Source organism: Rhineura floridana, chromosome 8 (assembly GCF_030035675.1).
Source record: "Rhineura floridana isolate rRhiFlo1 chromosome 8, rRhiFlo1.hap2, whole genome shotgun sequence".
In the NCBI taxonomy this organism is placed as follows: Eukaryota; Metazoa; Chordata; class Lepidosauria; order Squamata; family Rhineuridae; genus Rhineura; species Rhineura floridana.
In genome coordinates, this window is record NC_084487.1 from 124,227,202 (window position 1) to 124,250,976 (window position 23,775).

Sequence of the window (23,775 nt, forward strand, 5' to 3'; positions counted from 1 at the left end):
TTTATTATTATTATTATTATTTTGTTGTTAAAAGATGAGGCTCTCCCAAGTGAGCAAAGAACAGAAAGTGAGTGTTGGGCAGTGGTCATTCTTGTATCCTGTAAGGCTCCCATTTGAAGCCTCAATATGGTAGCCTCATTGGTTCAACAACTTTCTATTATTCACAATTCACATGGTAAAGTCTTCATACCACATAACATTTTTCAATGACAAAATTTCGGTTAAATACTTTTTCTTATGTGGGTGACTATTTCATACAATGGCTCCTCGTTATTTATTTATTTCTTTGGCTGAAGTCACTACACTTTACCACATTAAAAGGTAGGATTTAAATCTCAGACTCAGCACCTTTGTCTTGGGTTTACCTAATCTTGTCATTCTCTCTTTCACCACATTTTCTATTACATTACATTTGATCACACGTATGTCACACCTTTCCTCCAAAGAGTTCAAGGGAGCACACATGTTTTTCTCCCTTAACCCTTTTATCCTCATAATAACCCTGTGAGGTAGATTAGGCTGGTGACTGGCCCAGGGCCACCCAATGAACTTCCTGGTTGAGTGGGGATTTGAACCTGTCTCCCTAGTCCTAGTCTGACACTTTAACCACTCTTGCACAGTAGCCCCTGCAACCCATGTCTCCCCCATCTTTTCCAGTGAGGTATTTAGTTGTGCACCCACAAGAGAAGGAAATGCCCATCACCCTATGAAATAAAATGACTTTCTGGTAGGTTGGCTGCCATTATCCCCTCCTCTCCTGAAATGTTCTCTTTCCTTGACAGAATTTTCTATAGGCTTTAACTTATCTAGTTAGCCAGAAAGCTCCACATGACAAGCCAATCTATTGTCTCTTTCTGATAATATATAATATAGCATCATGGAAAACAATGTTTGCCTTAAGCTTAATAAAGGCTAACATTTCTTCTCATCCTCATCAGCATCACAATACATCAAGAGATCAAACAATTTATTGTTAGGGCAATATGACTAAGTATTTAAGAAGCTATCTTCCTTCTTATATTTAGTGGCATAACTGTCAGCCCGCATTAGCCCATATGACCAGAGTGAAACAGTTTAATGAGCTCTAGTGTTTAACAGAGAATTTGGTTCCACCTAATACCTCATATTGTATATTGTCTTTTGGAATATGAAAAATCATCTTATGATGGTTTGTAATTCCAAACTCCATAATTATGCATATATACTGTGTAGTTGTAAATACTGGGTCAAGGGGAAGTACCTGAGAGGAGGAAGGAGAAGCAAGGGAAGTTAGAGAGAGGCCTAGAGAGGCAGGAGTGAGTTGGCTCCCTGTGTACTCATAGATAAATACAGGCATACTCCGCTTTAACGTTCACAATGGGACCGGAGAGTATACTTTAAGTGAAAATCTACTTTAAGTGAAGCAATGGTCTTCACTTGTACTGCACGCATTCACCACTAGATGGCAGCAGCGTCATGCCAATAAAATGTACGTTATTGCGAAGCGCGCCAACGTTAAGTGGGGTATGGGGACGTATGGAGCATGTACGTTATAGCGAGGCAACGTTAAGTGAAGCAACATTAAGCGGGGTATGCTTGGAAAGCTGTTCTAGTTGGAGTTACCTTGGAGTTGTTTCTAAGAAAGACAGCCCTATTTGGCAACAACACATGGTGGCAGCTCAGTGGATTCCTGACACCCACAGTTTTGGTGAAGGAAAAGATAAAGGAAAAGAAAAACAGCCAAGGAGAGTGGGCCTGTTCCAGCTTACTAAGATTGGAGGTGAGAGAGAACATCCTCTGTCTGTGGCAAAGGGGAAATGGCAGCAGCTTCTTTTCAGGTTCAATCTCCCGAGCCTTTTGCATTTGCAACCCCAGCAGAGCGGCCCAGATGGAGGCGCAGATTTGAGAGTTTCAGGATAGCCTCAGGGCTAAATAATAAGCCTGAAGAACAGCAAGTGAACACCCTGATTTACTTAATGGGAGACCAGGCAGATGATATTCTGCTTTCATTGCAACTGAATCCAGATGTAAAAAATATGACATTGTGATGGGAAGATTTGAGAGGCATTTCATTGTCAGGCACAACGTAAATTATGAAAGAGTGAAGTTTAATTCACATGGGAAAAAGGAGGGAGAACCTGTAGATGACTTCATTACCTCTCTGTACTCACTAGCTGAACATTGTGAATCTTGCGTGCTGCACGTTGAGAGGATCAGGGACAGGATTGTTGTGGGAGTGAGAGATCTCAAACTGTCTGAATGCTTACGCTGGATAAGGGGCTAACCCTGGAGAAAGCAGTTAATATAGTGAGGGAACAGGAGAGTGTGAAGAAACAGCAATTGGACATTTATGGGGGCAACAGCATCCATCAAGCAGATAGAATTCAGACCCAGAGGGAGCAAAAAAAGGTTACAGCAGAAAATACCCATAGGGACAGTCCAAAAGGTTAATATTCTAAGCCAGTGTTTCCCAAACTTTTTTTTATTTTTTTGTTGCTGGACTACAACTCCCATCAGCCCCAGCCAGCATGGCCAATGGTCAGGAATTATGGGAACTGTAGTCCAGCGACAAAAAAATAAAAAAGTTTGGGAAACACTGTTCTAAGCCATGAGGACAGATGCCTGTGGTGTAAAGGGAAGATACACTGAAAGGACAATTGCCTAGCTAAAGATTCTGTATGCCTTCACTACAATAAAAAGGGACACTTTGCAAAGGCATGTTTCGCAGGCTCAATTGTGAGACAAATTTCAACACACCCAATTGGCTTCCTGGGGTCCCTGACAGAGGATCAAGCAACCAGAACTAAAACCTGGATGGCACAAATCAAGGTCAATGGACAACTAGTAAAGTTTAAACTGGACCCAGGAACAGATGTTACAGCAATCCCGTTAACTCTATTTAAATCAAAGTTCAAGAAAAGCCTCTTGGAATCTGACAAAAGTCTTTGTGGACCTTCAAGAGAAGTCTTGACAGCTGTGGGAATGTTCAGCACTGTTTTGCAGAGTAAGGGCACTCACATCAACAAAATGATTTATGTGGTGAACGGACTTGAAAGTTCCTTGTTGGGACTCAGAGCATGTGAAGACTTGGCATTAGTCAAACACCTGGATCAAGTTGTGTCAACCACAACATTAAGGGTAAATCTGTATGCAGAATACCCCATGCTCTTCTAGGGATTTGGTCTGATGAAGACTCCATATGAGATCCAGCTGAAAGAACATCCAAAATCCTTTTTTGTCAGTGTTCCACGACATGTGCCCATTCCACTTTTGGACAAAGTGAAGCAGAAACTGGAAGAAATGATTGAAACAGGAGTCATTGAGCCAGCTGATGAACCCACTGATTGGTGTGGTCCTATAGTGGTTATTAACAAGTCAAATGGAGATGTGCGTATTTGCGTGGACCTCACCGATTTGAATAAAAGTGTGAAATGAGAACTGCATCCAATGCCAAGTGTGGAACAGACCCTTGGGCGGTTGGAGGAAGCAAGATTTTTCTCTAAACTGGATGCAAACAGTGGATTTTGGCATTTTTGTTCCATGAAACTGACAACATTTGTGACTCCTTTTGGGATATTGCTTCAAGTAACTGTCCTTTGGGATCACCTCAGCTCCACAGCACTTTCAGAAGAGGATGAGCCATCTCTTCAGTGGCATTCAGGGAGTGCTATGCCACATGGATGATCTGATCATTACAGGGACCACTATGGAACAACATGATGCAAGATTATGACAGGCCCTATAGCGGCTAGCAGAGGCAAATGTCACTCCTAACGGTGAAAAATGTGAATTCGGGGTTCAACAAGTGTGCTTCTTAAGGCATGTTATTGATAGTGATGGGATACATCCAGACCCAGAGAAGCTCACAGCAGTTAGAAAATTCCCAGTTCCCAAATCTACCACAAAGGTCTGTCAGTTTTTGGGTATGGTGAACTTCTTGGGCTGATTTTTGCCTTGCCTATCTGATCTTACTGGCCCACTTAATCAACTGTTAAAAGTGGGCAATGCATTTGTCTGGGGCCCATGCCAAGAACAATCCTTTGAAACAATCAAAAAGGCCCTGACAACAGCACCTGTTCTAGTGGCATTTGACCCTTTGAAAAAGACTGTTATTATTTATTTATTTATTTTATTAATTTGATTAAACTTTTATACCGCCCATAGCAAAGCTCTCTGGGCGGTGTACATAAAATGAAACACTTACAAACAATTTAAAAAAGCAGCTAAAAAACCAGCTAATCATCCAATTATAAAAGGTGTGTCGTATGACTGTCTGTTAACACATACAAATACAAACTATTAACAGATATAAAAAAATATTAAAATATTAAAAATATTAAAATGCCTGGACAAAGAGGAAGGTTTTCACCTGGCGCCGAAAGGATAGTAATGTAGTAATAATTTCTGCAGATGCTTCATGCTACGGGTTGGGAGCTGTACTGTTACAACTCCAGGATGACAGGCATATCCGTCCAGTTGCCTATGCTTCAAGGACCTTGTCACCATCTGAAAAATGGTATGCTCAAATTGAAAAGGAGGCTTTGGCCATCACCTGGGCATGTGAATGACTCCAGGGCTACAATTCATTGTTGAGATGGACCACAAACCCCTTGTTCCCATTTTCACTACCAAGAGATTGGATGATCTGACCATTCAGTTACAAAGGTTATGGATGAGAATGATGAGATGTTGTTGTTGTTATGTGCCTTCAAGTCAATTATGACTTATGCCGACCCTATGAATCAGTGACCTCCAAGAGCATCTGTCATGAACCACCCTGTTCAGATCTTGTAAGTTCAGGTCTGTGGCTTCCTTTATGGAATGATGAGATATGCCTTTGATATTACTCATGTACCAGAAGAAACTGACTGTTGCAGATGCACTTTCTAGACACCCTCTGGGGGAATGGGGAACTAGAACAGGAAGTTGCAGAATATATCTAGTCCATTATAGCAGGTTTTTCAATCTCAGACAAACACTTGCAGGAAATTGGGAAGGCTCAGCAGACAGATCCAATGTTGTGTAAGATTGCACAGTACAGTGTAGAAGGATGGCCAGGGAAACGCTTACTTGACCAGGAGTGTCTGAAATTCTGGCAGGTGCGCCATGACATTGCTGTTCAAGATGACTGTTAATGGGTGTGTGTGTCGCCTGGTCATTCTCATGAAGATGTGAGGAGAAATTATTTCCAGAATCCATAGTGGACACCAGGGTACAGTCAAGTGTCAGGCCCAGGTGAGGGAATAAGTTTGGTGGCCAGGACTCTCAACAGAAATAGAAGAGATGGTGAAGAGATGCCAAGTTTGCATTCAGGAAGGTGGCACCCACCATGAACCACTGATGCCCTCAGAATTTCCCAAGAGGCCTTAGTAAAAGGTTGCACTAGATCTCTTTCATTGCCAGGGAAACTGGTACCTTCTGCTCACAGACTACTATTCTGTATTTTAAGGTCTTTTTATGATGTTTTAAAGTGTTTTTGGTGTTTCTGTTTGCCACCCAGGGCTCCTGCTGGAAGGAAGGGCAGGGTATAAATAAAATAAATAAATAAATAAATACTATTCCCAATTCCCCGAAATAGCCAATTTATCCAATCTGAATTCCCATACAATTATCCAGCATTGCAAGTCCATATTTGTCAGACATGGGGTCCCAGAGCTAGTCAGGAGTGACAACAGACCTCAGTTCCTCCCTCTTAAGACTTCAGAATTCTGGAGATATGCAGAAGAATATGGGTTTCAACACCAGACATCTAGTCCCAGGTTCCATCAAAGCAATGGTTTTGTAGAAGCAGCTGTTAAAATAGTAAAGGTACAACTGGAAAAGAATGTTGAGGCATAAGGCGCTGATGGAATATAGAGCCTCTCCTCTCTCAAATGGATACATCCCATCAGAGTTGCTTATAGGATGCCGTATCAGATCAATGTTACCAATGGCCCCACAGCAGTTGCTCCCAGAACAAGCAGATACGGAGGAACTGACTAACTGGGAAAACCAGAGAAGAGAGAGACAAAAGAGGAACTATGATAACTGCCATGGAATCCAACCCCATGACGAACTGGAACCTGGTGAAGTAGTTTGGGTTCATGATAAAAGAACCTGGGGGATGATAGCTGAAAAGGCTCACACTCCAAGATCATATTGGCATGTTACCCCAAAGGGTAAGCTTAGAAGGAATAGCTTCCATTTGAAAAGATCCTATAGAAACAACCCCCTTGAGTCTCATGAAGCCATGCTACAGCATAGTCCACCATCAGAGGATAAGGAGACTCATCCATTGGTACAGGGGCAACTACCTGAGGAAGAACCACAGAAACCTGGTGAACTGGAATCTCCACCGCCATCATACTGAACCAGAAGTGGTTGGGAAGTTAGGCCCCCACAGCAGATGGATTTGTAAATGTGGAAGGAGAGGAACTAAACTGGAACTTAAAAGGAAAGGGGAAAGATGTGCAGTTAGTTCCTGGGTCAGAAGGAAGTACCTGAGAGGAGGGGGGAGGAGCAAGGGAAGTTAGAGAGAGGTTTAGAGGGGCAGGAATGAGTTGGGTCCCTGTGTACTCATAGATAAAGTTGTTCTAGTTGAGGTTTACCGTAGAGTTGTTTCTAAGAAAGACAGCCTTATTAGGCAACAACACATATACTAACCATTCTTATTTATGTAGAATATACATAATACAGCCTTCCCCAAGCTGGTGCCCTCCAGAAGTTTTGAAATATACTCCCATCACTCTCATTATGGCTGCAGCTGAAAGACGTTGTAGTCCAAAACAACAGGAGGGAAGGCTGATTTAATAGAAATATTGTGTTGGGTTTGTTGTTATTATTCCTATTAAAACCACTTGTTACATTTTCTTTTTTTCCAGTAAATCCAAAGGAATGTTTTATCCTGTGAGGTGTGTAATGCTGAGAGAGGTCACCTAGTTAACTTCACCGAGAGGAGATTTGGAACTGTTTGCTATTTACAAATTGGAAAGTCAAGTCACACTCCAAGGTGATTGAAAAAACAATTCCGTGGAATTTAAGCAGAAGCATGAAAACATAGTGTTCTACTCCTCTTAATGCTTAACTGAAGACCTTGTCACCTTATTGTCCAACATCAAGGACCCTATTCTTAGAGGCAAATGCCTGCCAACTGGTTTTTAACTGCCAAGCCAATTCCTCAGTCCTGATTCTGCCCACTCATGTGGTACGGTCTGCGCCAGTCTATGATCAACTGGCTTGCTTCCCACAATAGCCAGCTGTACCTTCTGCTGACTACCCTATGTCTAACCACACATATTTCTCAGATATTACTTTTTTCCCCTAAGGCATTTCCAAACATTTTGTTAGGAATAGGGAGAGGAGGAAGGGAGGAACATACAAAGCTGGTTCATAGTGAGCTAGACCATTAGTCCATCTAGCTTAGTATTGTCTACACAGACTCAGTGACTCTGCAGGGTTTCAGGCAGGGAGTCTTCATCCAACCCTACTGGGAGATGCCGGGGATTAAATCTGGGACGTTCTGCATACAAGTCAGATGCTCTACCTACTGAGCTACAGCCCTTCCCCAAATATTCAACCAAAGTATCCACCCCCACATAATACTTTGCATGATCCCTAAATATTCAAAGTGCTGGGCAAACATTCATGAAATAAAAGGTAAAGGTGTCCCCGCACTTGTAGTGCGAGTCATTTCCGACTCTTAGGGTGACGTCTTGCGACGTTTACTAGGCAGACCATATATATGGGGTGGGATTGCCAGTTCCTTCCCTGGTCTTTCTTTACCCCCCAGCGTATGCCGGGTACTCATTTTACCGACCACGGATGGATGGAAGGCTGAGTGGACCTCGACCCCTTTTACTGGAGATTTGACTTCCTCCTCCTTCCATTGGAATCGAACTCCGGCCATGAGCAGAGCTTCGGCTGCGTTACCGCCGCTTACCACTCTGCGCCACGGAGGATCTAATTATTGAGTAAGATACCTTTATTTCAGTCATTGGCATATATTAACAATGTGTGCAATTAAATTACATTACAGCTTTTGAATTGCAACGTGCAGTAGACAGTCCGCAGAAACCATTTTTTTTTCAAAACATAACTATCAAATTAAGTTTACATAATGTGAGGCAATGCAGGAACTCTACTAGCACAGCAGTAAATGCTTCCAGGGCATTAATGAGATGTAAACCAAAGGCATACAAACCAATTTGTACTGTTTCATAACATGAATCAATGCTATAATTTAACAGTAGCTGTGAAGAAGGGCATACAAATATATGTGCAAATACATAACAATTACATTAAAACAATGCAAAACAATATGTAAAATTCCTTCATTATGCCACTGTCAAACACAGAGAAGATTAATACGAGTAATTCAGTTGACAAAAGCCTGATTAAATAGAATAATCTTCAGTATACATTTAAAACAGGAAATAGATTTAAAAGGTAAAGGTGTCCCCACACTTATAGTGCGAGTCATTTCCGACTCTTAGGGTGACGTCTTGCAACGTTTACTAGGCAGACCATATATATGGGGTGGGATTGCCAGTTCCTTCCCCAGCCTTTCTTTACCCCCCAGCATATGCAGGGTACTCATTTTACCGACCACGGATGGATGGAAGGCTGAGTGGACCTCGACCCCTTTTACCGGAGATTCAACTTCCTCCTTCCGTTGGAATCAAACTCCGGCCGTGAGCAGAGGTTTGGCTGCGTTACTGCTGCTTACCGCTCTGCGCCACGGAGGATCTTCCCTCATGAAATAGAAACCCTCAATATGTACCGCAATAATCAGAAAAATAAAACCATGGCTGTGTTCTCATGCTTTGAAATTAACTCAAGATACACAACTAGCACATTTACTAGCACATTGTTACTCTCCCAAATATAACTTGCCCTTTGTTTAAAGAGATGTTTAAAGAGTAGAAAACATTTAAAAAACTTTTCAATATCAGAAAACCCCATGCATCCTGTTCTAGGAATGATTGTGGAAATGGTCTCATGTAATAAAAAAAAAGGGGGGGTCATGAGAAGGGAACTGAAGCATAAAAGCAATATAAAGGGAGATTAAATTGAGGAGTGGGAGACGGGTCTACTTCAACATTTCCTAAAGTTCTGTCTAAAGTTCTGTACAGCAAAATCATGTACTACATAGCTCACTATACATATGCATAACTAACAACGTGTCTGAATGGTTCTATAAGTGTATGGACTTAGAAGAGTATTCCTAAACTGCCAACTCTTAAGAAAATATAATAGCAGTGTACAATAGAAGCACCCTAAGATCAGTTTGTACTATCTAGCAGAGACTAGCCTCATAGGTTGCGCTTTTCAATTAGCTTTGCAAAGGTACTACTAAAAACCGATTAGCCAGCATGAGTCAAGGGTTCCGCAGTTGGATTTCTAAACCTTGTCCAAGAATACCAGATATAAACTGCAACTGAAAGCCTCAAAGGTGAGAATCTGGTCAACAGGTTGTCCAGCAGTATCTCAACAAGTTAATCACCAAGCTAGTGTTAAAACTTGGAATGCCTCACCTGACAAATTTGAGACAACTACTTATTGAGGTCACATAATTTTCCTACTTTAGAACTCAGGGATACAGTGGGCCTTAAACCGGAATTAGCCTGTACATCTTTACCCAGTTCTGGTCAAAGAAGGAAGTGCATTGAGACCAGCCATACAAGCAAGGAAGCTGGTTAGGTGATATCCCTGGAACTCCATTAAAGACTTTCAGTTAAGGCATTCTTGGTAGTCCAAACAGTTGGGATACTTTGCTGGTTCCAGCTATAGACTGCTTTTTTTCTTGCCCTCATCAAGAGTTGGGCTTAACATTCTACCTAGAAACACATTTATTTTGAAAAGAATTATAGCATTGAATTATAGTAATTTCACTACAAAATATTTCTGTAGGGATCTCTTTGCCAGATAACTGTATAAACCTTCTGGGGCTTTTATTTTTTAGCACTGAATGATGAAAGTCTATGCTATCACTAAATTAAAACAAAAGAAAGATAAACAAGATTTGATTAAAGGAGTATTACCTTGGCAGGTTCGTTCATCTGTTAGTAGTTTATAGCCCGTCTGGCAGCTGCACTCAAAGCTGCCCACAGTGTTTCGGCAGAAATGGTCACAGCCACCATTGTTTACCAGACATTCATCTATATCTGTCAGAAACAGGAGAGAAAGAAACTGACAAAAATAACTATATATATCAGTCATATACCCGTGTGTGTGTATGTAAAAGTATTACTTTGCCCACCCTATCCTCATTTCTTGGGGGCACTGAAATCATTTCCACAGAACAAAAATCTGAACTAAGATTCTCCCCAGCAGAATATTTGCCCCCAGTGCTACCAGAATGAAGGCAAAAACGTTTAATGGGGAAGGAATTATCATTTATTACATTTATATCCCACCCTCCCTCCCAAAGGAGCCTAGGGCGGCATTAGTAGTATGAACTTCTTCAGCACAATTGAGGCAAAATGCAGGGGGGAAATTGAGAAAACAAGTGAAGAGAAATTATTCAATGATTTCAGTACATCCAATGACTGTCAAATATTCTACAATTATTAAAATAATTTAATTAATATATACTTGTAACGTCTATGAATGTCTTAAAACACTAAAAATGTGTTCTTATTCACTTTTTGCTATGCCTGTTGCTATTGGGCAAACTTAATTTAGAGGCCTTAGTCTTCATTGTTGTTTCAAGTTCACTACATCCAAGACCAAACCTCTATTTTTCTTCCAAGCCCTCTTCTCTCATTTATTAACTGTTTTTACCATCTGCTCTGCTGAACTGGCCTTGCCTTTATCCACTCTTTCCTTTGTTCCCCATACTCAATCATTTGCCAAGACAATATTATAAAGATGCATCCCTTATCCTCTGTCCTGTCAGCAAATCTGGCCCATCTTATCTCTCACCCAGATTACTGCACTCTTCTCTTCTTGGGTCTCTTCATCGTTTCACCTTGGTCTCACATCTATTCGACACTCTTCTGCTAAAATCATTCACCAATCTTTTCTTTCTGATCACGTATTACCCATTCTAAAATCCTTAGCATGGCTTCCTGTCTGATCCCACATCCTGCACAAGCTCCTTGTCCTTATTTTCAAAGCCTTCTGTGGCCATGCATCCTATCTTTCTCTTCTTATATCCCCATATAACCATAACCATATAACCACCTTCAGCCGTACAAAGATCCACTGCTTCCTCAAAGACTCCACCCTTTCTTCCCTGTATCCTTGGAACTGCTTCCCAGAACACATGCATGATGCTACCTCACTTCTTTCAGGCCATTCCCACAAATCTACCCTTTCTGGGACGCTTTGCCACAACCCCTCATTTTCATGCACTACAACTGCACTTGTAACAAAGCCCAAGTACATATAATAAAACAATGGTATATAATTCCTTCTATGGCCATTTCTTTCCCCTTCATTTGTTGTTTACTCTGTCTTGAACTTTAGATTGGAAGCTTAAAAGGGCAGGCACCTACCTCTTCAATACTCTGTAAAGTACCATATACACTGATGACACTGAATTAGTAACAACTACAATTGCTACCCCAATCTTTTATAAAATGTGAATGAATGAATTGTTTTATTATGGTCACAGACCAGACATTAAAAAGAAAACAGCAAGAAAGATTAAAACATTTTAAAAACAATACTACCGAAATTCCTACAATCCATGAATAATTCTTTAAAAAGCAGACTGACAGCATTTTTTCCTAATTTGCGTGGTAGTGAGAAGAAACTTTGCAACATTAGTGGTGACATGAGATGACACATCGCCTAAACAAAATGACACCAAATTGGCAGAATTACTCCTAGGCAAAGCAGTTAGCAGGGGGGAAATTAACTTAATTCTAAATTCATTGTACAACTCACAAGATAAAAGGACATGTTCTATGGATTCCGTTACACCAGCTCCGCAGAGACATGTACGTTCACTAACTGGAATCTTATTAAAGCGGCCTTTTAACAATGCCGAGGGCAGCACATTAAATCGGGCGAGAGTAAATGCTCTCCTGTATTTTGGAATGGTCAATAAGAGCATATAGGGGGCCACAGAAATTCCATAATTACTAAAATTGCTGTAGATTAGTGGGGAGCAGACTTTGTTAGCTGCATTTCTCAAGTGCTGCAAGTCTATATCTATATTTTATATTATAAAATGTAAAATGCTTGCAATGAAAAAACAATGTAGGTTTTATTTGCTCATTGGCTGTATAAACTGCGCCATTATAGCCCTGCCAAAGACACACACACACACACACACACACTCTTCAATGATCCATAAGAAGTTCTTCTTTTCTGATACCATTCACTAACTGGTGGCTGCCCTATCTCTAAGTGCCACAACATCCACAGCACATTCAAATTTATGGCTCTTTTTCTGACTTTTTTTTAATAGCTGGAAACAGAGATGTCTTTTCTTATCGCATGAAGAAAACAAGCCATCATACTGTAAGCTGTAAGAAATGTTTATACAGAGCCTAGTGTGCAGATAGGCATGTAGTTGTCTGTAGTGTCTGCAAAGTAAGAGCGTAAGCTTCCAAATTGACTTTGCCTGCCACAGCATACATAGCTGAACATCCATGCAACCTAGTCAGACAGCATTTATTTTCGGTGTTACTTTTTAATTTAGAAAGCATACAGGAAGATTTGAAAAAGACTGCATCAGTTTCAAAATGTTCAGCAAAAGGATAAGCCATTTCTGAAAGATACAACCATAATTGCATTTATATTATGAATAGTCTAGTACATTTGTAAGTTCGATTAGTTCAATATTTCTGGCAGATAATTGTTTAAACATAAAGAGAAAAGTAAAAAGTTGCGATATAATTTTAGAAATGTTGTAGAAAACAGATCTTTCGGTATCCAAACTTCCAATTTACCTGAATTTGCTCCATTTTATTGATCCCTCATTGTAAAACTATATAAACCTAGGTAGCACCTTCTTATTTATGGGTTCTTCTGTACAATGAAGTTAACAAGTGGCGATCTGCTGCATCAGCCTTGGTTGAGGTTAGGGTTAGTTGAGGTTCAGCTGGCTCGCAAAAGGAGCAAGACCTTTTTAGTGGTGGTACACATCGTTTGGAATTTGCTATGGAACTTAGGAGGTCACAAAGACATTTTTCTAGCAGATGATGACTGACCTGGTTTTAGATGGTAGTAGCTGTTTAAGTATTTGTTTGTTATTGCAATTTGATATGATGTTTGTACTGTTTTAATGTGTGTTTGGTGGTATGTGTATTTTTATTTGATTATTTTGCAAATTGCCCTGGGATCTGAAAGAACAAAGGGCAGTTTAAAAATGCAAATATAGCAACAAAAATATATAGGTTTTATTGTTCCACTGTCCTTTAAATGGAATTCTTTATTGAGTTTTAGTTACTCTTATATTTGCTATTTTATGTATGTTATATTCACATTTTTGTGTTATTGCAAGTTTAAACACGTGGTGAGCTGTTCTGAAGGTTTAAATGAACTTTGGATCAGGATATAAGTTTTAAAACAAATAAATGAATACAAAAAGACTGCATACCTATTAACACAAATATTTATTTATTTATTCCATTTATAACCTGCTGTTCAACCCAGAGGCTCCAGGGCGGTACACAGGATAACTGAGTTACAAATACATTAAAATATAAAACACACAGTATTGGATAAAACCATAGAACCAGTAAACATCACAAAATAACAGCAGCGAAAGAGAGCAATTCTTCAGCTCAACCTTCCCCAAATCCCAAAGGAAAAGTTACATCTTAAGCGGATGTTGAAAACTAAATAATGAGTGGGACAATCTCATCTCCAAGGGGAAGGAGTTCCACACCTAACAGAGAAGGCCCTGTTCTGAGCTGTCACATGATGAATTACAGTTATTGATAGAATTATGAGTAGGGCCTCTCCCGCAGAACTTAAGGCACAGGTTAGCAGATAGTGGGATAGGTGCCCCTTTATACACCAAGATGAGTGCTTTAAATTGGGCCCAGCACAAAATAAACAGCCAGTGCAGATCCTTAAAGATCAGTGACACATGATCCCAATGTGCAGTGCCAGTCACCAACCTCGGTGCCACATTTTGCACCAGCTGCAGGTTCCCGACCGCCTTCAAGGGCAATCCCACGCAAAGCACATTGCAGTAGTTTAAACAAGAGGTTACCAGAGCATGTAGTACTGTGGCTAGGTGAACCGCATCCAGGAAGGTCCATAGCCTATAAAATAATGTGATTTGAATGTTTTGGATGTCTCCCAGACCATTAGGCAAATGGATTAGGAGACTTATCTGTGACTGAACTAGATTCAGATTTTAATTATGAAGGGATGGATTCTGCTGCACCTTCCCTCCTGCTCTGTAGGTAATCAAGGTAATCATAGGTAATCAAATGGATAAAACACGTTGTAAGGCAATCAAAAACAATAAAAAGGTCAATTTATGATCATGTTCGTTTGTGTGCTGATAAAGTCCTCCTGCAATGACCACATTTTCATAAAGAGAAGACTCTAAAATTATGGTATGCAAGTCTGAATCAAATCCAGTATAATTTATTTATTTATTTAAAACATTTCTATGCCGCTCTATCTTCCTGAAAAGCTCAGAGCAGCGGACAACTCTATAATAAAAGAACATAGACCAAGAATACCTTATAAAAGCAAGACATACACCATAGATACAAACTTATAAGATAAGATTAAAATAGTAAAAACTGTATACAATACAATAAACACATAATTACTCCATAATCTCTCATGGTCAAGAGATTTCCTATTCCTCAGTCCAGGTTAAATGCAAGACGGAAAAGGAACGTCTTGACCTGGAGACAGAATGCCGGAAGCGAGGAGGCTGACCAGACCTCTATTGGCAGGGAATTCCAGAGTCTAGGGGCGATAACAGAGAACGCCCTATCTCTGGTTCCTGAAAGATGAACTTGTGAGGTCGAGGGTATCCTAAGGAGCGAATTACCGGAGGACCTGAGAGAACGGGGAGGGGGTTTTCATAAGAAGACAACCGATCGGACAGATAGACAGTGCCCAAGCCGTGAAGGGCTTTAAAGGACAACACCAGCACCTTGAATTGAGTCCGGAAGCAAATTGGCAACCAGTGGAGCTGTTGCAACAGGGGGGTTGTATGGGCACGAATGTCAGCCCCTGTCAGCATTCTTACTGCTGCACGTCGAACCAATTTAAGCTTCCGAACTGTCTTCAAAGGCAGCCCCACGTAGAGTGCGTTGCAGTAGTCAAGCCGGGATGTAACTAGGGCGTGAGTTACCTTCGTCAGATCAGACATCTCTAAAAACGGGCGCAGCTGGCGAACCAGTCTTAACTGGGCAAAAGCGCTCCTGGACACAGCAGAAACCTGAGCTTCCAGGTTCAAAGCCGAGTCCAGAAGCACACCCAAGCTGCGGACTTGAGTCTTCAGGGGGAGTGTAACCCCGTCTAACACAGGTACATTCCACGTTTCTAGTTTGGCCCCACGACTGACGAAGAGCATTTCTGTCTTGTCTGGATTTAATTTCAACTTGTTCACCTTCATCCAATCCATCACTGAGGACAGGCACTGGTTCAGGGGTCGAACGGCTTCCTTGGCATCAGGGGGAAAGGAGAAGTAAAGCTGGGTGTCATCTGCATATTGATGGTAACGAACTCCAAACCTCTGGATGACCTCACCCAGCAGCTTCATATAGATGTTAAATAACAAAAGAGACAAAATAGAGCCCTGTGGAACCCCGCAGGTCAAAGGCTAGGGGGCTGAGCAGGAGTCTCCAAGTATTACCTTCTGGGTTCGACCCTCCAGGAAGGAGCGGAGCCAACATAAAACAGTACCCTGAAGCCCCATCCTGCATAGGCGATCCAGAAGGATACCATGGTCGATGGTATCAAAGGCTGCCGAGAGATCCAGGAGAACCAACAGGGACACCCCCCCCATCTAATTCCCTTCGAAGGTCATCCACCAAGGCGACCAAAGCCGTTTCGGTCCCATGGCCAGGTCTGAAACCAGATTGGAATGGATCGAGATAATTCATTTCCACTAGGAACCGTTGAAGTTGACTAGTCACCACCCGCTCCACTATTTTACTTAAGAAAGGTAAGTTGGATACTGGTCGATAATTACCCAAACATAATGGGTCTAAGGAGGGTTTTTTCAGTAATGGTCTCACAAACGCCTCTTTCAGGCATCCCGGCAGGGAGCCTTGTTGAAGAGAGGCATTGACTACTCCACAGACCCATTCAGCCAGGCCCCCTCTGGCTTGTTTAATGATCCAGGAGGGACAAGGATCAAGCGGACAGGTGGTAGGTCTCATTCCTCCAAGGAGGCTGTCTATATCTCCAGGTTGAGCAAGTTGAAAGGAATCCATCTTAATTGGACAGACAGAGGCCGAAGGTACATCCTTAGAGACTGCATCAAAATTGGCTTCTAAGTCGGAGCGGATCTGATCGACCTTATTCGCAAAATAAAAGGCAAATTCTTGACAACGGGTTGGAGACAAATCCACGTTGTCCTCAGGATGAATAGGGTTAAGCAAATTTTTAACCACTCGGAATAGTTCAGCCGGCTGATTAACGGCTGATGAAATAGAAGCCGTAAAAAAGGCCTTTTGCGTAGTTCGTCTTGTAATCGAATAGGTTTTCGAAAATTCTTTAACAACAAGTCGGTCAGATTCATTCCGAGTTTTCCGCCACCGTCGCTCTAGACCGGTTTTGCTCTGGAACGCACAAGGGGACGCTCAGGGGCGATTGTGTCAACGGCCCTGGTCATTGAACTGTTCCAGAATTTGACCAGGGTGTCTACAGAATCACTTACTTGGGAGACAGGGAATTCCCCAAGAGCTGATAGGAAACCAACCGGATCCATCAGTCTCCTGGGGCGGACCATTCTAATGGGTCCCTTCTCCCCGCGGTGGGTATGAGTCGCAGTTAGTCTAAAGCTGACCAGGTAATGATCCATCCATGACAACAGAGCTATAGAAAAATCTACCACTCCTGGATCATTATCATCCTGTCCCGCATAGAAAGCAAGATCGAGGGTGTGACCAGCTGTATAACACTTGAGGCAGAGTGCTGTGCTTTTGGGGCAGCTGATTTCCCTGCGCACAACCAAAGGCGCATCTGAATGTTCATTTGCATCCACGTTGCAATTTTTATCTAGGCCTATGGTTGCCAGGTCTCAGGGTTAGACCTGAAGTTTTAGAGTTTTAGCCTTTTTCTCAGAGTCTCAAGGGAAAGGACCCTTTCTCAGAACAAGTGGCCAGGATCATGGGGCAGGCTATTTTTTGCTTGGCTTGATGAGAACTTTGACTACACAATGCTCTGGTTTCTCTTCAGATCATATAAATCTTTTGCCCTTTTTACTAAGGAGAACTTTAGGCACTCAGCATGTCCACCAAGCTACAGCCCAAAGCATTAGGCAGAACTGTCAAGTTTTCCCTGACTGCCAGATGCTATCTTCTGCCCCAACCAGGCACCACTAGGCTCTGTCCATATTTCACCATACTTTTGTCTTGAGTTATTTTTGAATTTAAGTTCTTTAGTGCTATTTAGAATAACTGCAGTCTGAAAACACTGAATCACCGATATTACAATTTGAAAATCAGTATACATTTTAAACATTTGCAATTTCAAAAACTGCAAATGAAGGCAATTTTCTGTGTCAGAGTAAACACTATTTTATTTATTTTTTATTTATTCATACTTTTATTCATACATTCATACCTTTCCTTCAAGGTGCTCAAGGCAGCCTACATGGTTTACCTCCTGTCCATGTTATCCTCAAAATAACCCTGAGAGGTAGGTTAGGCTAAGAGGCAGTGACTGACCCAAGATGACCCAGTCAGCTTCATTGCTGAGAGAGAATTTGAACTCTGGTCTTCCAGGTCCAACACTCTAACCACTACACCAGACTGGCTCCCAGTCTCTAATTCAAATACTATGTTTCTTAACCAGTAAGTTAACTGGAACTCTAAATTTGCTTTGAATATCTATGTTTATACAACAGTAGAACCAACCAAAACATCTGACATTTTTGCTTTGTTTTGTTTGTATTTGGAACAGGAAATACTTGGAAATATCAGAGATGCAACAGAGATTTAAAAAACAGCTGTAGAAGAAGCCAAGAATAAAAAAGATAGCTTGAGAAACAGTATTGGTTCCCAGCATATTTCAAGTAAACTCTTTATCAAGGGGAAAGTAATGCTTTTTGATGAAAACTGCTTAGGACCATTTTTTTTTTACCCTGGCTTGCTTCAGCAGACCCTTACAGGGTCATCCACAGACATTTAGCTGCCTGAGGTGAAAGAGACTGTGGTGCCCACTCCATTCCACATACAGAAGCAAACCAGACTGGCAGTTCAGCACGCTAGCTTAGGGGCACAGGGTAGGCCAAGTGGCACACACAGTTTTGATCTTCAACGTCTCTCTGCCATTCCACATCTTCCAGCATCTGCCCCTGAAGTGGCTGCCTCATTCTCTTTAACAAAATCGGCTGGCCCTGGTCCCTTACAGAGCAATCCCAGCCCCCTTTGTGCTGGGCTGGGGAGAGGGGTTAGAGTGGGTGGTGGTGTCCATCCATCTGTCCTGACAGCCTCTGTCAGCCGGTGTCTGTGGAGTGATGTGGCACTCCACTAGCACAGAGCTGTCCGCCAGATGTGCAGGTGATTAGAGGTGGCAAGGCAGGCAGGGAAGGAGGGGGGAAAGGCTGAGCTGCCTCGGGATCTACTAAAGTGGAGACTGGTGGCTCTGATGTCAGTGAGGCAGTAAATCCACTCCGAGCTTTAGCCTGCTTTCAACAAGCTATCTGAGGCACTGAATCTGATTCCTAAAATAGGTCCAGTACCTTGGACAGCTCCTTGAAGGTTCAGACTAAAACCTAGAGGGGATTCAGTGCCCCACTGACATTGGAGCCATCAGTCTCCACTGACCCAGCCTCACTGCTGTCCAGATGGCACAACAACCTGCCTGACCCCCACCTTCTGTCCCAGCAGCCATGCCAGACTGTGCTGCAGACGTGGCAATGCCCCACTGCTCTGTAAAGCTGCACCAGTTGGGGAGTGGGGACTTTGGGTTGCTCCGTTAGATAGAATAATGGAATAATAGTATATAAAAATGATGTCTCTACATATTTCTCGTTTCATCAGATTTATATGTTTCATAAGCTTTTATACCACACTTCAACATAATGATAGTTCATCTTTTTGGGATCTCTGAAGAAAAAAACACACGAATCTTTGACTTTAGGAGACCAAGTTATTTGATATAAAGTGGCAGTATTCTACTAAAGCTGATGAGGCACTGCTAATTGAACAGCCACTGAAGAGACTTGGATCAAAATTGTGAATCATGCACTTTCATGGTGCTGTTTGAAACCAGGACCTTCAAAACAGGAGTGAGGTCAAAGCTGTTAACTGCAAAAACATTCTGAGCAATATAAATAATACCATGTCTCAGTGTGCACTGTATTTCTTTCCATGGCTACAGCAACTGACAAGGCATGTAAAAATTATTTCACTCTATGGAGTGTTTCTGCATTTTACTTGAAAGGGAACAGGATCCAACTGTATCACGTCTAACCAAGTCAATGCCCCACATTATTTTTCTTTCCATAGCTATAAATAAAAAGTCTTGTTATCAGACATGCAAAACTAACGAATTATCCCACAACACAAAAGAACCTGGACCTCATTTAGCTTTGTGCAGATTGTTATCCAGTTTTATCAGAGCCAAAATATGTGTACTAAGTCATTGTTTTCAACATATACCTGTACGTATAGCCATAAATTCTCATAAGGGGACAAGGCAGAAAATCAGTTCTTAGATCTTGTTCACAAATGCACATTCATTACCAGATTGCAAAGGCAAACGATGGCTCATGTGTAAATGGCCCATCACAGAATGAACACCACAGCTAAAGCTTTCATTTCAAATATTCATCAGAATTGTGATTCACCTGAATGTGTGAACCATACCCTTTTTCATATATGTATGTATGTATGTATACATGGTGTTTTACTGAATAATATATATATTTAAAAAATCACAAAGTTCTCCACTTTGGGGAGTTCACAATGTAAATGCACGTGAGGGTGATGATGTGATGAAGGCCACAGGATGATGGCAGGAAGGAAAGGCAAGATTAACATGGGGCAAGGTGAGCAAGATATAAATGCCAACAAATAAAGTTACACATGTGTTAACTTTCAGAAATCATTTTGTTGTATACATAACAATGTTTGAAAATGTGTGCGTTGTAAATGTTAGAAGAATATTGGCAGCAAAAAATCAAAAAACAAAACTGAAATACAGGTCTGGCTTATGCCTCAAATGGTACTCTATTGTTTCAGAAACTTTCAACAGGGGAATATAAAACCTAGGTGTCTAAAGATAAGTTGCATGGCTGCACATGGACAAGAAGGAAGTGACAGTTCTTTTTGGTTTTAATGCTATGCCAAGAAGATTTGCTCAGTGTAATTGATGGCATGAGTTCTCAAATGTCTGGGAGGACCTGGTTTGCATCAAACTTGGATTGTGTGTATCTGGTGTGTGCGCGCACACACACATTCATACACCACTTTTATAAAGTGTTCAAGTTTGCCAATAAATTGTAAGGCACATTTTGGACATTACAGATTTTTCAGAATTGCTACTCTCATACAAGCTAGCTGAACATGTGTCTTCTATGCATACTTAATTTAGAACCTTGGTTGCCAACTAAGGATGGGACTAAGCTTTATATGGACTTCCATATGATTTTTCAGGGACAGGTTTTGTTTTTATAAAATGCAGCCAGTGAGGCTATGAAGGGAATTGGAAGGCCATCATGGGCGGGGGTGAGAATGGGGTAGGGCTTCTTGACATTCTCCCACCGAAAAACCCTGCAAGATGTTTTTACTACCTCTCAGAAAAATATATCACAACTCATGGGGTAAAAGCAACTGGAAGGGGAGTGATTTTCAGGAAGCCACATGCAAATATGAAAGAGGAGGGTTCTACCACAACTCCATTCATGCCATAGAGGTGGTGATGGGGGTTTGAAGAGTCCTTTGCCAGTGTAGGAGTGAGGACCAAAGTAGGCATGAAACAGCCTGCACAGAAAGCTGGGGAGGTTCTAATTTAATCTAAGCAAAAGAGGCGTGCAGTTGAGGAGTGCTTAACCTTTCTCCCTCAAGTTTGGAGAAGCAAGTGAACAGTTGAGGTACACAAGGGAAACTCTATTACTGCCTCCGTTGCAGTTCATGCTGGAGTACATAGAGTTAAAGAGTCAGTTGTCTGTGTCACAGACAGTTTAGGAGAAAGTGGCAGAGGTGTCTAATAAAGAGGGTAAGTATTCCTGGGATCAGCAACTAAACTGCATTTATTTTCTGCCTTTCTTAGTTTGGGTTTCTATTGTTCCTTTCGTTTGTGAGAATTTTTGCCTTTCTTACAGCTTGGTTTGCTATTTTACTTACCTTCTGTTTCTTTTGTTTCTGAGTCTCATCTCCCCAATCTAAATAAGCCATTACCACAAACAACTGTGCACATTGGAAAAACCATTTAAAATTTAAAAGGTGTCTGCACTGCACCTTTAAAGGAATTTGGACATGAAAACTAACAAGCTGTGGCCTTTCCAATAACTATAAGGAATGTTAATGTGATTGGCAGAATCCAAAGTTGCCCAAGTAGCTCCGGTCCAGGATATCTTAAGCCTGATCCCTTACATCCCAGCCTTTAGAAGAGTCTCTGCTGGTGGTTCCCCATGACTCAGATGCAGGGCTTGTAACAATTAGAAATCATGCTTTCAGTGTAATGGACCCAAGCCTATGGACCTCCCTCCCAACAGAGGTTAGACAGGCATTCTCCTTGTTGAAATTCAGGTGCATGACTAACACTTCCTTGTTCTAGCAGGCGTTTTAAGATAGCACTGTTTTATGATGCTTTTATTTTGTTATTTTACATATGGCTTGTTTTTATGTACACTGCATGGAAATGCAAATGATTAAGCAGTATATAAATGTTTTAAATAAATAAATAAATAATTTACTTAAAACATCTATATATGCACAATTGTTTTAACAATTATATATATATGCAATTTCTATGTATGTTTTTATTGTATTGTAAATTTTGTTCAAGATGCTTCATAGGAAGTGATTCATAAATGAAATTAGTAATAGTAACGATAATAATAATAACAACAATAGTAATTTGCAAAGGGTGCAAAAGCAATTTGCACAGTAATTTGTTGGGAATGTACATATGATTTTGGATCACTGGGCAGCTGACAGCAGAGACCAATAGTCTAATGTACACTGATTCCCCTTGTTTGCCCATGTGCAGTGGCATCCTTCACTGGTTAATGCATATGGAAGGTGCCCTTTTATTCACTTGAGCTTGTTCTTCAAGATATTTTTTCTTGAAGTCCTTTCCTGATAAGAAATAAAAGAGAGCTTATGAACAAATTATTTTTTCAGGTTATTAAGTAAACTATTTCCTTAATCAACAAACTTTGCAAATAGGCTGAATAAAGTTTTCTAGTCTGCATTTGTCACAAAGTGATTCCTGTAAAGCACTCGGCTGTGTGCAAGTGCTATCTGAGCACAGAAAGGCTAGGGCAGGTTTCAACAAATTTCTGTCACGTCACTTTCTCCTTTTTCACATGTTATCTCAGTAACGTCCTAAAAAAGCATGGTTTCAAATATAAATGGAAATCTGTCACACATGGATTTGGGTGTCAGCTATTTCTCTCCGGGGCATATCCACTCTTAACATTATCCACCAGCTAATCAATTTTAAAAAGGGCTTGAAGGCTGCCAAGAGATCAGTAAAACAAACATTTATGATCTCTTATTTTGAATTAGAGGTAATTAGATTTATACAAAACAAACCGAGTAAACCCAAGTACAAGTCATACAGAGATTAGATGTTAATCTTGTACAGGTGTGAAGTTTTCCTTTTAAAATTTAGGAGAAATAATGCTTTCTAAAAATTAGATTGGTTAGTTCAGTGATATGAAACTAAAGACAAAGGACTATTTATTGCATGATAACCACATGATGTAGCAGACATAAAAGATGCAGGCCACTAAAAATGCTGAGTTGTCATATTAAGTTTTAAAAATATGTTTCGTTTTTCTATTGAATCAAAAAATGCAATTGTAAAAGACATGCTATAAAACTGTAAAATGTCTCTTTCCTATACGACAAGCATCAAAGGTCCAAATCTTCCAAACATTTCAGGTAACTAAAGAAGTGTTACTCATTTCAAGAAGTGCTTTTGCCCAGTTTTGGCTGGTGTGTCACTGCATCCATTCCTGGTACAGTCAGACCTGGCCATGGTCCTACATACATTAGTTTCATCTTGATTGGACAGCTGTATGGACTTCTCTATGAAAGCCATTTAGAAACTTCAGTTAGTACAGGATGCTGCTTCTAAAATCTTGACCGGGCCAAAGTGCTGGGATCATGCAGGCCCTTGTATCACTGCACTGTCTATCTGGCTGTTTCTGCGTGCAGTTCAAGGTGCTTTAAGTGCTAGGCAGCTTGAGGCCAAGGTACTTGAAGGACCATTTCCTGCTGTGAGAATCTTCCCTTCTCTTCAGATCAGCTGCTGCATTCCTCTTGCGTGTGCCACAGCCTTCTGAGGCACAGTTAGTGGCAATGCACGAGCGGACTTCTTTTGCGGTGGCACAAAGGAAGTGTGTATTTGGGTTCTATTGGCAATTTAAGACATACCTTTTTAAACAAGCTTTTGTTTCAGTTATTGCTTAATTTAATTTATTGACAGCTATGTTTGAGCCTTTGTATCTCTATTAGTTGGCAGATACCACTCCACTGCTTC

At 41.1% G+C, this 23,775-nt stretch overlaps 1 protein-coding gene across 7 annotated transcripts in view; it reads right to left on the reverse strand.

Annotated features, from left to right (window-relative positions):
* The window catches only part of SCUBE1 (signal peptide, CUB domain and EGF like domain containing 1), a 298,746-nt gene that overhangs the window by 59,629 nt on the left and 215,342 nt on the right, over window positions 1-23,775 (reverse strand). For all 7 annotated transcript variants that reach the window (XM_061582352.1, XM_061582354.1, XM_061582353.1 and 4 more), the window contains one exon: window positions 9,999-10,121. In XM_061582352.1, the coding sequence (XP_061438336.1) occupies window positions 9,999-10,121 (123 nt within the window). The remainder of the gene's footprint in view (window positions 1-9,998; window positions 10,122-23,775) is intronic.